Here is a 14,266-nt window from a genome sequence, read left to right on the forward strand (position 1 = left end):
AGACATTTCCTCATACCCTCCATTCTTGTGTTTACCAAGTTTCCAGCAAGGTACGAATGTTGTCACTCAGCTCCAGGATGGAAACTTTAAACCTTCCTCCTGAAATGTTGTGTTTTTCTAATGTTTCATCACCGGTGTACCTGCACATGAGGGCGGAGTCCGGACGGAGGAGTATAAATGAAAAGGTGCAGGTAGGTTGAAGATGCGGTGCAGCTGTCGCAAGACGGGATCAAGCGCTCAACATGGGGAACTGGATTGTTAACAATGGGCTTTCAGCCTTCATAGTGGTGAGTTCACAATGGGAAGTACATATTTTCAAATTGCAAATTAACGCTGACGAGTAATTAAAAACACGCACAGGTGAAAAATGGCGAATAACCAAAGATCCATGAATGTGAGACACCGAAATCCTGCATCATATACGCGAACTGTTTGTGTTTGACATGCGTGGTTTGTGGTTTTTGATGGAGACGTGATCTTGGCTGTGTTTGCAGGTGGTCTGGATGGGCATCAACATCTTCCTTTTCGTCTGGTTTTACTTTGTCTACTACACCGGGAGCCAGTTTTTCTACACCCGACATCTAATTGGAGTGAGTCCAGAAAAAAAAAAAAGAAAAAACAATAAAAACCTGGATATCAGATAAAATACTTTATTACTTTACTATTTATTACTTTATTACTGGGTGTTTAACTTCAGTCAAGGTACCAATTAAACAATATAAACTGCTAAGTAGGTCTTCCAGTAAATATATGACTATCAACACACTTGCACTGATTTATTTCTGTATTTACTGTTTAGTTTTTAATATTCATGTGGAAATGTGACAGTTTTGCTGTTGTAGCTGGTCACACTGGAGCTAGTTTGAACTTCACATACTTCATACTAGGGCTCCTAATGATTAACAGTGCTGCCAAGAAGAAACTTTTGTACTTTCATGATCTAGATTTTTGTTTAATATTAGTTTTTTTCTACTTTCTGCTCTAAAACATTAGTTAAAAGTGAACCGTCTTTTTATTTCATATTATTTTGAACATAAATACACTTAAGTAAAGTACAAATACTCCAACGTCAGCTTTTCCAAAGGTTAGGAATACATATGTGTGTGTGTGTGTGTGTATTTCAGTCTGCCTTGTCCTGGGCAAGAGCTCCTGCAGCTGTCCTCAACTTCAACTGCATGCTGATCCTCCTCCCGGTGTGCAGGAACCTGCTGTCTCTGCTCCGAGGATCCTTTGTGGTAAGATTATGAATCGCTTGTAGCAAAACAGGGTGAGGTAAATTAAATACGCTGTCATTATCTGTAAAAGGCTGAGCATCTTCATAGTGTCTCCAAACTAGTTTGACAGCTGTGCCTCCAGAAAACATTTCAATGATGCTTTCACATGAATGTAGTTTTATTCTTTTTTTTTTTTTTTTTTGGTGTTTATATAATTATTAACATGTTGTAAGTTTATTCTTGAAAAGAGCAGGATTCATTTTAATGAATCTCTGTTTTCATCTCTGTGAGAAATAAAGTTAATATTAAAGTTTAATATTCACAGAGGGTTATCCTCATTCTCAGTGTGACAGATAGAAGCTTTGTAAAACAGCTTTTTCTGCTGTTACTACACATTAAATGCTAAAACAAAGCTTAATGCATAGACATATTAGACTGTAAACTCCCAGGGAGGTATTTGACACAAACCAGGAAAGTTTCTTCAGTGGGAAGTTGTGTTTAACTATTTTCTTCCTCCTTCCTTTATCTTTACAGTGTTGCAGCAGAACAATGAGAAAACAACTGGACAAAAATTTGACTTTCCACAAGCTCGTGGGGTACATGATCGCGCTGATGACAGGTGAGCTCTCGCTATTATTCGGAACATTTGAGTCGTAGCATTTCAACAAAAGGTTTCCATGTACATCTGCTCAAACACCTCTGACAGCATTTTAAATGTGAAAAGATGCAGATATAGAATTGGTTTTGTTGTTTTTTGACTGTCATCAACATTTTTGTTTGCTTTGTGTTATCACCTGTGAGCTTGTTTTGCTTGTTTTACTTGTGCCATAGCTGGAGATAATTAAACTCTGAACTTTCATCCTCAGTCGTAGGTTTGTTTATAAAGGGGAAATGAGTGTGAAGATGTGCCACGGTTCTCTAGAATGAAAGATTTGCAGAGAACAGGTTTCGGTCTAGCCGGAAAGATAAATACATAGCAGTGAATTCTATTTATCATCTCAGATGACAAGCTGTGATTATCCTTTAGCCTTTACACCTTACTTCTGCCAAACTACACAGAAGGACGAAAACACGCACAGGTGAAATAGTTCACGGTTACATTTTGCCAAGCGGGTGGTGAGGCCTTGACCTCGAGTGCAGATACTGCAAACATTTAAAATCCACCAGGCACCAGCTTTATACAAGTGTCAAACTCTTATCGAGAAGTACGTCTGTCTAAAGACAAAGAGCTGATTCCAGTGTGAATAAACGTGAGAGCACACAGCAGCCGTGACACGTCTCCTCTCTGTGCTCCCACAGCTGTTCATACGATTGCCCATTTGCTGAACGTAGAGTGGTTCAACAACAGCAGACAAGGAATTTATGATGAACTCAGTACTGATCTGTCCAAACTGGGGGACGAAAAAGACACCACCTTCCTGAACCCAGTGCGCATAAAAGACATGGTAAGTCATGGTAAGTCCATTTGATTTGTCTGAAACGTGTCGTCAAGCTGAATTTTTGACCTTCTTCTTCTTCTTCTTGTGTCTCAGCATCCTCAGCAGATTCCGATCTACTTCGTCTTCACCTCCATCGCTGGCCTTACAGGCGTCGTCATCACTCTGGCCCTGATCCTCATCATCACCTCGTCCATGGAGGTCATCAGACGCAGCTACTTTGAAGTCTTCTGGTACACGCATCATCTCTTCATCATCTTCTTTGCTGGTCTTGTCTTCCACGGAGCCGGGTAAGTGGAAAGCTGTCATTTAGTGTTTGTCGTAATGGAATCCGGTTGCTTTTACTGCAAGCTGGTTTTATCTGTATGTTACATCTGCAGACGCATAGTGCGGAGTCAACAGCCAACAAACCCACCGCACAACGTCACCTTGTGCAAAGATCGCAGTGATGAATGGGGAGAGATTCCTCAGTGTCCCAACCCTCAGTTTGCAGGAGGCTTCCCACAGGTTAAACTTTTTCTACTGCTGTAACTGCTACAATAAAAGCTTCAAGTGAGCTGTCAATAATTAAATCGTGTTTCTCTCCTGGCTTTTTTAGACCTGGATGTGGGTGATTGGTCCAATGGTTCTATATATTTGTGAGCGTCTGGTCCGTTTCGTTCGTTACATGCAGACAGTCAGATACAGGAAGGTATGTTTGATTTAAACTTCACCTCTTGTGCGTCTCTGTTGCTTTGCACGTGATGTTAACGGTCACTTAACGTGTTTCATTTGAAGATCGTGATGCACCCTTCGAAAGTGCTCGAGCTGCAGCTGGTGAAGAGCGGTTTCAAAATGGAGGTGGGGCAGTATGTCTTTATTAACTGCCCAGCCATCTCTCAGCTGGAGTGGCACCCGTTCACCATGACCTCCGCCCCTGAGGAGGATTTCTTAAGCGTCCACATCCGCTCCGCTGGGGACTGGACTGATAAACTCATCAACATGATGCAGCAACTGCCCGAGGGAGCACAGGGACCTAAGTAAGTACTGTTTCTTTTGGTCTACAGTATTATGTAATACTCATAACTTTTAGCCATGGTATTAGTCAAGTTGATCAGGTTGAGGTTCAGTGTGACTTATCATGCGTTGGGCTGCATGATGCCAACACTACTTCCCCTTTTTATTAGACAGAACTGGACGTGATTTGTTTTCTCATGCACATGAAACTCCCACAAAACATGCACAGCTGTGCACTATTACAGCAACTAAACAAGTAATAACTAATTAAATAACCACAAGATCCATTTAGTAGCTTTGTCAAATGATCTTCATCAGCTGACGTAGTGTCTTGTGGTAATCAAAGCGCTTCATGTGGCTTAAACATATGAAAAAGTTTCCCTGTGATGAGGTATCATGGTTTGTTTTATATGTAGGCCCATGCAGGGACAGACACTGTAAACTAACATGAAATATAAAGGGCAGTGGTACAGTAGTAGTAGATTTATTTATTTTATTTATAACTGTGAAATGATGACTCGTTTCTTCAGAATAGTTTTCTATAATATAATGACAGAAACTGTGTGCAGTTCATTGTTTGTGATCACTTAAGATTCGTATTGTGTTTCCTCAGATTGGGTGTGGACGGGCCCTTCGGCACAGCCAGTGAGGATGTATTTGAATATGAAGTCAGCATGCTGGTTGGTGCTGGCATCGGAGTCACTCCCTTCGCCTCTATCCTCAAGTCCATCTGGTACAAGTTCAAAGAGTCCAACTCGAAACTGCGAACCAGAAAGGTATTTAGTTTTTTACATTTACACCTCTATGAATGCCATTTTGTATAAAGGCCTATTTAAGAATGGCTGCAGTTGATTGATGTAGGGCAGGATCCTTCATTGTCTTCATTAAAAACTATTTTGTTTTCACAACACGCCCTACGTTTAAAGGACGAGTCATCAGAAGCACGGCCAGCTCTTTTGTCAAAGGATAACTATTTAATACTTCTGCATATGCTTCCTGGTTTCAGATTTACTTTTACTGGCTCTGTCGGGAAACGCACGCCTTTGAGTGGTTTGCTGACCTCCTACAGGGGCTGGAGAGAGAGATGGAGGAGAGAGGCATGGGGGATTTCCTCACCTACAAGCTCTATCTGACGGGATGGGATCAAAGTCATGTGAGTGACAGCTCACACACCAAAGTCCATTGTGACCTATTCACAGCAGTAATATCCAATTATTCCCTACTTTTTGCCACAGGCTACTCATGTGATGGTTCACTTTGACAAGGAAACAGACGTGGTCACTGGGCTCAAACAGAAAACACACTATGGCAGACCAATCTGGGACAAGGAGTTTGAACAAGTTCGCGAAGAGAACCCCATGTAAGATTAGAAAATCTTCTATTCCTAATTTTCTCTTGTATTCTTAAGATAGTGAGTCTTACTGAGTCAAAGTTCTACTTCACTACATTTTACACATACTGCTTAGAATAACTTATAATATACAGATTTAAACTCTTCATTGTGTTTTGCCTTTTAGGTCTGTGGTGGGAACTTTCCTGTGTGGTCCAGAAGCTCTAGCAAATGTCTTGGAGAAGAAATGTGCCAAATACTCTGACGTGGATCCTCGGAAGACCAAGTTTTACTTCAATAAGGAGAACTTCTGAGCAGAGAGAGGACAAGGAAAGGACAGCACTTTTTCCTTTCACCATAAATCAACTGAAGAAGTGATGATAAAGGTTGTCAGACAACCTGAGTGTTGAGTCACTAGCTGGGTGTGTTTAAACACACTGTGCTTCACACTGATAAAAAAAAAGTTGTTGCTTCAGCACTACTCAGGAACTGACTTACTTTTGTTAACCATGACTCAAGGCCTCATTAACAACTATGATTCATGGCTAAGTATGATAAACTACACCTGCACACTTATTAACTTTATGTTTTCTAGTGAAATCTTTGTAGTTTCTAATGATTTGATACTTGAAGATTATTTGGAAGCATTTTACTGTTACAGTGACCTCAGCAGTTCTGTAGCTCAGCTAGGGCTGCAAGATTATTTCTATTATCAAATAATCACTTATTGTTACAAAGGAAAAGAAGAAAAGCACCAGTGAAAAAATAATAAATCACTGATCAGAACGGTTTAATGAATAAACGAACAAAAGTAATATTTTTTTTTCCCCGTAAGAATTTGCCTATAAAATACTGTTAATAACCGTGTTGTGTTCTTTAAATCCAAGTGAATGTGTTACAGGAGGCAAAAGTATTACAAGCTATGAGGAAAAGGTGTTTGAACACTTTTTTCTTCTCGTAAGGACTTACAGGTCACAGGAACAAGTTTCCTTGAAACAGACAATAGTTGATTATGGTTTGTCAGGTATTTCCCCATTAGAATAAAAATGAAAGTTAAAGCAAAGCAAAAACAGTCCCTACCCATTACAGAAGGTAAAGCCACCTCAAAAGGTGTGGAACAGGTTTTGGCTATTGAGATTTTGGTTGGGTTATTGAAATTATTTTCATTATTTAACCATTTGTTTCTTCACACATTGCAAAATGTTTTTGAATAAATATAAGCGATGAAAGGTTCTTTTGTCTTGTTGTTGTTTTATTGACAAAACAATATCCAGAGCTGTAAGCATGAAAACAGTTAGCTTTGGAGGGTGTTTGTGGATCCACAAGCACCAACTGTGCTCTTTCATACAGAAAACAATGTCATTATATTAAAAAAAAAAAAAAAAAAAAAAAAAAAAACACTATACAATGTTGAAAACTAAAGTGAAACGTCTTCAGATCAGTTCAAGGTGTAGGGGACAGGTTCTGTGTGGAGCCCTGAAATTAAAATAAGTAAAAATAATATCACAGAAGAAAAACGATAAAAGCAAGTTGTAAAGTTTTAATATGACAATGTTCTGTAAATTCCAGGAAGGAAAGAAAAGAAAGAACTCTACCTCTATCTTAATGTTTTCCTTCAGTCAGACTGTCAAGGCGCTCCACTCGCAGTCTTCTGAATCTGCTCCTTGAGGATGAGGATGCTCTGCCGCTGCTCTGGGGGCAACATGGCAATCTGTTCTGGGGTCAGCTGTAAGACTTGCATGATGAGGGCAGCCTAAAAAGAAAAGACAGAAAAATGTTACAAAGGAGGTCGAATATGTTTCCAGACTTTATCGTGTTACTGTCAGTAGCTAAAGTTTCAGCTAAACCATTTCTACTGTGTCCTCACCGACATAAGCACACTCATAGATATGATATTGACTTCTGACTCTAAGCATCACTCCTCTATGCTGGAGGGGTGAGAGATAAAATGAAACCCACCTTCTCCTGGTCCTGCGTGGACACCTGACTCTGTCCTGGACTGAAGCCTCCTCCTGATGGGGGAACACCAGAAATACCAGGACCCTGCAGAACAACAAACACACTGTTAGTTTTCACTGGTGATTATTGATAATGATTCTTCAGTTTCAGCAGAACTTTCTAACAGCTCACCAAATTAAATACAAAAAAATTTAAGAAAATAAAACAAAAATAAAAGAAAATTAACTGTCATAAATAAAAGCACAAAGGCATCAGATGCAGCCTTACTGGTCTTGCAGGTGGAACAGGGTTGGGACCCATGCTGTGAGGAATGGGGCCTGGCATTGCTCCTGCCATGGAAACCCTCTGTCCTGTTACAGGCACACGAGCGTCCATCGCCCTCGGATCACGACCTGCACAAAAGAAACAACCATGGTGAATTGTAGATTGGGAAAGTGCTGCATATAAGGAAATACAACACATTTTTATGCAAGTGTAGCAAAAAAAAAAAAAACAACTAAGCTCTTGTTTGGACAAAAGACTTTAGAAAAGGAAAAAGGTATTTGGTTTGTTTGCTGAACAGGACTGACAACGAACCAGAGGTTCATTTTAACTAAAGGTAACAAACTTTGGAGCGTTGTCAGAGCTGTAATACCTCTGGTTTCCATTGGAGGTGCCCGAGGCTCCATCATCGGCACTCTGGGGTCTCCCATCACATTTCGTGGTTCTCCTATTGGTGGAGCTCTCATATCCATAGGGGGTCCACTTGCCATCTGGGCCATGTGTACAGGTGGGGCCTGGTGGGCTTGGTGGTGGGGTGGTGGAGCTGCCATGTACGCCCGACTAAAAACAAAAAGAGCAATAACATTTTTAATTAATCACACTGGTGAAGTCACGAGCAATAAGTTATTTAATAATGTTTAAGAGATTAATTATTTCAATACTTGTTTTTTGTACAAATTAAGATCAATAAGTTTTCAGCAAAAACTGTCGTGCGAACATTTGAGACAGAAAAAGTATGGATTACATGTTGATGGAAGTTTAAACACACAGTCTGTTCTATTGAGGAAATGTGATACACATGAATTCCTTACTTTGGGTCGATGACCTCTCCAGTGACAGAGAGCAGAGTTCCTCCTCTGGGGTCATTAGGACCATCTCCCAGCAGGCCTCTGGGCGGTATACCACCTGGTCCTGGCAGGAGAAAATCTTTTACTCAGCCACATTAATAAATTTGTCTCACGTCCCATGGCTAATACATTTAAATGAATAAAATCCAGAGATTAAATTCCAGATATGGTAAACCACACACAGCCATAAAAAAGGTAAATGTTTGCCCACGATGGATTCATTCAGGAAACACACCGAGATGTTTATAAAGCACACAATGAAGTAGGTGGTGAAGCCACAGCCCAATGTCAAGAAACACAGGGTGACATCAGGGAAACATAACTAAACGTCCATTCCCAATACTTCCTACTTGTTCCTTGTAACTGGTGTTATTTGGCTGCGAGAATGTAGAAACAGGACAGATCTGTCATGATACATCATCTTTACACCATCGCAATCTAATCTTTATGAGCTGAATGTGGTTTTCAAGAAACTCCTCACAAGAAGAATATTTTGATTAAATGAAAACATGTTAGATTTAAGTTTAATGTGTTCATCTGAAGTTCTGTTTAATCTGAGACAGAGTGGGAGTTTGTGACAATCTACAAGGTGTGAAGGTTGATAATTACCTACTCAGAAATAGCTCAATTTAATTAATTGCTAAACAAAAGAAAATGCTTTGTTCAATCCTCAAGCCGTGATGTCTGAAAGCGTTTTATTTTTACTTCAGCAGCAGCAGCATATTAAAGAGTCGGTTGTTCCGTGTCCAGCGACTTGCTCAGAGGATCCTCCTCGAGATCAGAACACCTGCACAAGTGCTGCTGGTCAACAATCAACCAGCCAATCAGAACAGACAACCTGCTGTGCTGAGCTGATGAGGCCTGTCGCTCACTTTTGGATCCCTTAAAGGAGGTTTAAAGTGCACCATTGAGTATCTTTTGTTCTGATATGTGTCAAGAATTTAAAATGCAGTCCAACAAGACGGCAGACATCCTGGAATGTCTGCACAGACTGGGCTCAAAATGCAGTCATTTGTGGAAGCATGCAACTAACTGCCCTGCTTCTGCACATGTGGCTGTGTGCTAAAAAAACTCACATTAACCCTACGTAATGTTCCTTTATTTTTCAAGTTTGACACTGTTTGTTTTGTTTGTTCAGCATTTCCTGCCATCTTAATTTGAATATAAACTCATATTTCGACTATTGTGGACATGCAGTAGAAAGCACTAACACTAAATCCCAGATGTGCTGTACATTTGGTCGGTGGCGACTCCATAACAGTCCTATGACCTGACTTGAACTGAGGGAGTACAGTGATACCTTGAGGCCGCTCGATAGCAGCTTGCCCAGACGATCCTGTGGGAGAATGCTGAAGGTTTCCTGAGCCAGCATTAAAGTGAAAAGAACAGGAGACACAAGACTCAAGAGAGCAAAGCAGCACTTTAAACTATTGTGAAGCATGTTCAGGACATTGTTGTGCATGCACGCGCACACAAAGGGGTGAAGAGGTCACTTTTAGAGACTCACCATTAATAGATATATGACAGAAACACTGAGACGATGTTAAGAGAGAATAAAAACTGTTTCTGCAAAGTAACTAAGGTTGACTACTCTACATAAAGAACCTCCACTAATGACATGCCTCTGGTGACCCCTAGTGATTCCATTGAGCCATTACATGTAAAATTGAATATAGAATGAAGTAAAGGCATTAATTGTAGTTACTTAAGTAGTTTTTCAGAAGGCAGTGATTGAAGAAGGTGCAATGCTAAACATTTAACAGCTAAATCTCTGAAGAGCAGCTTCAACTACACAATCATGGTTTTGTATCACTTCCATTGTTAAGTTCACATTTGACATTTCAGTGGAATAAATAATACATTTAAAAATATTAAACACACTTTGTACTGGGAACATTTCTGTTTGTGATGTTGCTTAAATAAAATTAGCAAAGTAAACAGTAATGTGGTGGCTCATGGGAAAATATATCTGCAGTGTAAATGTGATAGTTGCTATCAACACCAGTTCAGTTAGTTATGCAATGATACACGCAGTGTGGTCATTACCTGGAGGTCCGACTGGTCCTGGTCCTGGTCCCGGTCCCGGTACGGGCATTGGTCCAGGAACAACACCCATGCTGGAAGGCTGCATCATCTGTGGGGCTCCGTTGACATGCATTCCTGGCTGATCAGATAAAAGTAATAATAACAATGAAAAAAATCATTCAATCAATAAGAAAGCTTAAATAAATTAACCTTTGACTATTATTTTGAAAGTCATTTTTATATATTTGATTATATATTACTCTCTATTAGTTAAGAGACATAACCTCATAAAGACGTTTCCTGTCTTTCTGAACTTGTAGTGGTGTAACTGAGATCACAAAACTTATCGTTGCTTACATTAGTTACACTTCAAACTTAATTTGCTTAATATTAATGTACTTGTGTTGATGAGGGAACAGTCGATCAAATAAAGAAGATATATGTGCGTCATTAAATATAAAGTAGTTTCATTCTTTTTGTGTTTGTTGAACAGGCTGTGATGTGACCATTAGGTTAGCGAGGGAAAGTCTGTTCTGTTCTACCTACCACAGGCTGTGGCTGAGACACCGGCACACTGGGCTGTGCAGGAGGTGGATTGACTGGTGGTGGTCCTCCACCCTGCCCGCTGGGAACCAGAGGCTGGACTGTAGTTTGACGATGGAGCATTTTCTGTATATGCAATATATGGAAAAGCTTCTTGAAAAATGTGTTTTTGTTCAGATGTGCAGACATTTATCTTTACTGACAAACAAGGACATGGTCAAGATGACGTTATTTTAATTGTGCATTAAATAAAAGATCAAGGCATATTTGAGTATTCTTTTCATTCCAAATGCAGCTTCGCTCACCAAAGCTATCTCAGGGTCAACGATCCGCATGACCACTTGGGCTTGCAGCAGAGCATAGGCCAGCTGAGGGTTCTGCAGCAGCATGTTCCTTGCTTCCTGGGGGCTGTTCTGCACACACAGCTGGAGAGAAAAATATTTTTTTTGACCAAACAGAATTTTGAAATATGATACTAAAGACTGCATGAACTAAATCAAAAAAGCAAAACTCACAACCTGTCACTCACAGATATAAAGAGGTCTCATTTGAATTTTCTTTTAAAAAGCTTTGTGGATTTTTCGTCTTGCTGACAGGTTGTTTCACCTTCTTCAGTTTTTACCACATACATATGATTCAGATACACGCCCATTACCCAACAAAGTAGCAGCGTCAGCACAAATACTTCGACAAAGATGTGCAACAATGTCTGTGGTATCAATATCGGAGCCCAAACACTCACACTCTGATCAGCATATGGAGCTGTCCTACCGACACAAGCTTTACTGCAACGAAACACTTTTCCTGTCGGGGAAAATGTCTGCAGTGTGTCGTTTCTTTGAGCCTAATGAAGCAGACTGCCAGCTGTGCAAAGATAAAGCTTCTCCGGCAGAGCTGAGAGGGACAGACTGTACAGCACAGCCTCTGTTAATGAAAGGGAAGGAAGAGCATCTGCACAGAGTTGCCATCCTGAAGTGATTCAAACTGAGAAACATTTGTCACAGGCTAAAACGAGTGACTTGCATCATACATACAGCGTGAGAACACGTCTTGCTGGATAAAATTACGGTATAATTTAAATTAAATTAGATTCCTCATTAAATATATTTTTATTTCTCCTTTTATTTCACTTTATGACTTTGTAACATTTGAAAACTACTGAACTTCTGCATCTTAAATCACAGTTTGGATCAAACCTTTGAGTCCTAAATGTTATTCTACCTAAGCTGCCACAGGAGAAGCCAAGTCATCAAAATGTTGAAGAGCTGCAATTTGCGAAAGCAACACCCTACATTCTTTACCCCATTTTGGAGAGACTGTACTGTTATTCAAGGATCTGTGCAGTATTTCAGCAGAATACATCCAGTATCATAATACACAAATGCCCTTGACGCACCAGTTTCAGAGGCTGATTTATAATGTTAGGGAATATGCTTCTCAACTGCTCATTAAGCAGTACTCAGGGTGATCCTGATGTTTGTAAGTCACCTCCTACCAAAAATAAGCTAAACAGTTGAAAGAAAACCAGAAGATCAATTCCATGAAAGTGCTTCTCTCTGCACATTATGAGAAAAATGTTTTCACAGACACAGTTCAATGAGTGTAAGAGCTACAGTACTTCACGTTTGAAAATGTTCCACACATGCAGGAGCTGAGATAGTTGTTAGTAAGATTCAAGGGCAGCAAACCAGCCTACCTTCATCTGTTTCATAAGTTCAAACATCTGCTCTGGGGGCAGACTGGCTACAGCTCTGCTGATGGACTCTGGGGCTTCCTCTGGCTGGACACTGTCTCCATAAGGAGACTCGATGATGGGGGCTCCTGTTCCCAAACCTGTGCACAACCAAAATGTCAGGAAGCTTTGGCTTTCTACAAACATCAACTAAATCAAATTAAACACAAAACCTGTATTTGAAATTATTCTAATGGAAAATAATGGCTTACTTTTGAGCTCTTCCTTATTTTTCTCACTGGCTGCATTGTCGACACGGAGAGCCCGACCGCTGAACTCTCTCCCGTTCAGGTTCCGCATGGCACTGAGGGCCGTCTCCTGGTCTTGATATTCGCAGAAGCCATATCCCTTTGGCTTTCCTGTCTCCCTGTCGTATACCAACCTGATAACAAGAGGAAACCCATAACCATGACAAACTCCACATGTTAAAAGCAAAGCTACTCTAGTGTGTGGCAAGTTATCATCAGAGGTGATGAACACTCAAATAACGGTTGGTTGAATTCAACAAGAAAATTACATCTGAATGAAAGTCGAGCTCTGTGTAAAGACAAAACAGGCTCATCCATATTAATTCTACAAGATATTTAGTTGAGAGGTAAACATTGCCCGTTTCAGCATCTGTTAGTAAAGAAGAGATGTTGTTTAAAACGCCTATTTTGATTTTTTGTCTGGTTAACACACGCATAGGGCTGCTTTCATATCTTAGTTGTTCTCAATTCATACAGTGGATAAATTATATTTTGATTTCAAAGCAGATGAGCAAACTTAAAATAAAGTAATTATCCATGAAACAAAAATATTTAAACTATTTAAACAGTTAATTTGATCAAGGAAAGTATGACTTTGTTAGCTGAAACTGTCATGAGGCACAAATAGCTAGTTACAAGGAAAAGGAAAGACTTTAATCACACTTATTATCAAAGGTTTTCAAAGAGTGCATCTGTGACTTGGCGACTTGTCTTAGCAAACGTGAGCAAAACACAAACAAAATATATGGTACAAACACAAATTACAGTCAACACATTATAACATGTTTTTGAGAGAGTGTACAGTTACAATAAGAAACACGATACAAAAACCCCCCATAACAATTTGTTTTTTTTCAAATGAGTGTGCATTTTCTTTAAACATGACACAGAGAAAATAGTAAATCACACAACAAGCAACACGTTGCCCAACGTGGTTTGTAACCTCGTTAGTAAAGTTAGTGACCAGCTAACGTTTCTCACCTGAAGCTGACAACAAGTCCGACTTCAGAGAAGATGTCTTTTAGTTGTTCTTCTGTGGCTTCATACGGAATGTTCCCCACTAAAGCAAAAAAAAAAACAAGATGTGAGTAAAGTTCACGTCACACAAGCATCATGAAATATTTTATTTTAAAGATGTATTTCAAACTGAGAGTGTTGTTCTCTCGTTGCAAGGCTAATAAGCTAGCATGCTATTAATGCTAACAAGCTCCATTCATTATGCGACTTATTGGGTACCTAACGGAGAAAACTGCCATTAACCGAGACAGTACGCGTTGCAAACTTACCGAACACCGATCGTAACGAACGATCGACGGCTGGATCTCTGTTCGCGGCGGCAGCGGCGGCTGCAGCGGCCGCAGCAGCAGTGGCTACGTTCGCCATGTCGGGGACCGAAATGAATGTGACACCAGGAAGTTGGACTGAGACCATATCCGTTTGTGAAAAAAGGCCGCGTTCAAACACCTGCAGCGCGACCTCTCCTAACCTTTTGACAGCTGCCACTGAATGACACCTACGTTGTTTTCTCTTTAATAATAATTAGCCAAAGAGGAACAATAATTATATTACAGATGAGGAATAGAGTCAAAGAGGTGAGAAGAAAGTGGCTGTAAAAATAGATGGCGCTGTTGTCCGCGATTAAAGTACCTGCTTTTTTTTTTTACTGAGACAAAA

General features: G+C 40.1%; 2 protein-coding genes across 3 annotated transcripts; one reads left to right on the forward strand and one right to left on the reverse strand.

The window, feature by feature from the left end:
• Positions 1–185: 185 nt before the first annotated feature.
• Positions 186–6,374, forward strand: nox1 (NADPH oxidase 1). The gene is made up of 13 exons (XM_026357835.1): positions 186–287; positions 495–590; positions 1,125–1,235; positions 1,749–1,833; positions 2,514–2,659; positions 2,747–2,940; positions 3,031–3,157; positions 3,249–3,341; positions 3,428–3,669; positions 4,260–4,422; positions 4,653–4,799; positions 4,882–5,006; positions 5,164–6,374. The coding sequence occupies exons 1-13, from the start codon at positions 243–245 to the stop codon at positions 5,288–5,290; spliced, it is 1,701 nt and encodes a 566-aa protein (XP_026213620.1). The 5' UTR covers positions 186–242; the 3' UTR covers positions 5,291–6,374.
• cstf2 (cleavage stimulation factor, 3' pre-RNA, subunit 2) lies at positions 6,352–14,008 on the reverse strand. 2 transcript variants are annotated; one of them, XM_026357836.1, is made up of 14 exons: positions 13,879–14,008; positions 13,574–13,652; positions 12,557–12,726; positions 12,309–12,445; positions 10,918–11,037; positions 10,616–10,738; positions 10,091–10,208; positions 9,345–9,404; positions 8,009–8,108; positions 7,570–7,757; positions 7,203–7,327; positions 6,936–7,019; positions 6,572–6,729; positions 6,352–6,452 (listed from the first exon to the last, which is right to left on the reverse strand). In XM_026357836.1, exons 1-13 carry the CDS (start codon positions 13,973–13,975, stop codon positions 6,604–6,606), a joined length of 1,527 nt encoding a protein of 508 aa, XP_026213621.1. In that variant the 5' UTR covers positions 13,976–14,008; the 3' UTR covers positions 6,352–6,452; positions 6,572–6,603. The 2 variants fall into 2 exon arrangements, with proteins under 2 accessions (XP_026213621.1, XP_026213622.1); XM_026357837.1 differs by lacking the exon at positions 9,345–9,404.
• Between the last annotated feature and the right edge of the window lie 258 nt (positions 14,009–14,266).

The sequence above is a fragment of the Anabas testudineus genome, chromosome 10 (genome assembly GCF_900324465.2).
Source record: "Anabas testudineus chromosome 10, fAnaTes1.2, whole genome shotgun sequence".
NCBI classification, from domain to species: domain Eukaryota; kingdom Metazoa; phylum Chordata; class Actinopteri; order Anabantiformes; family Anabantidae; genus Anabas; species Anabas testudineus.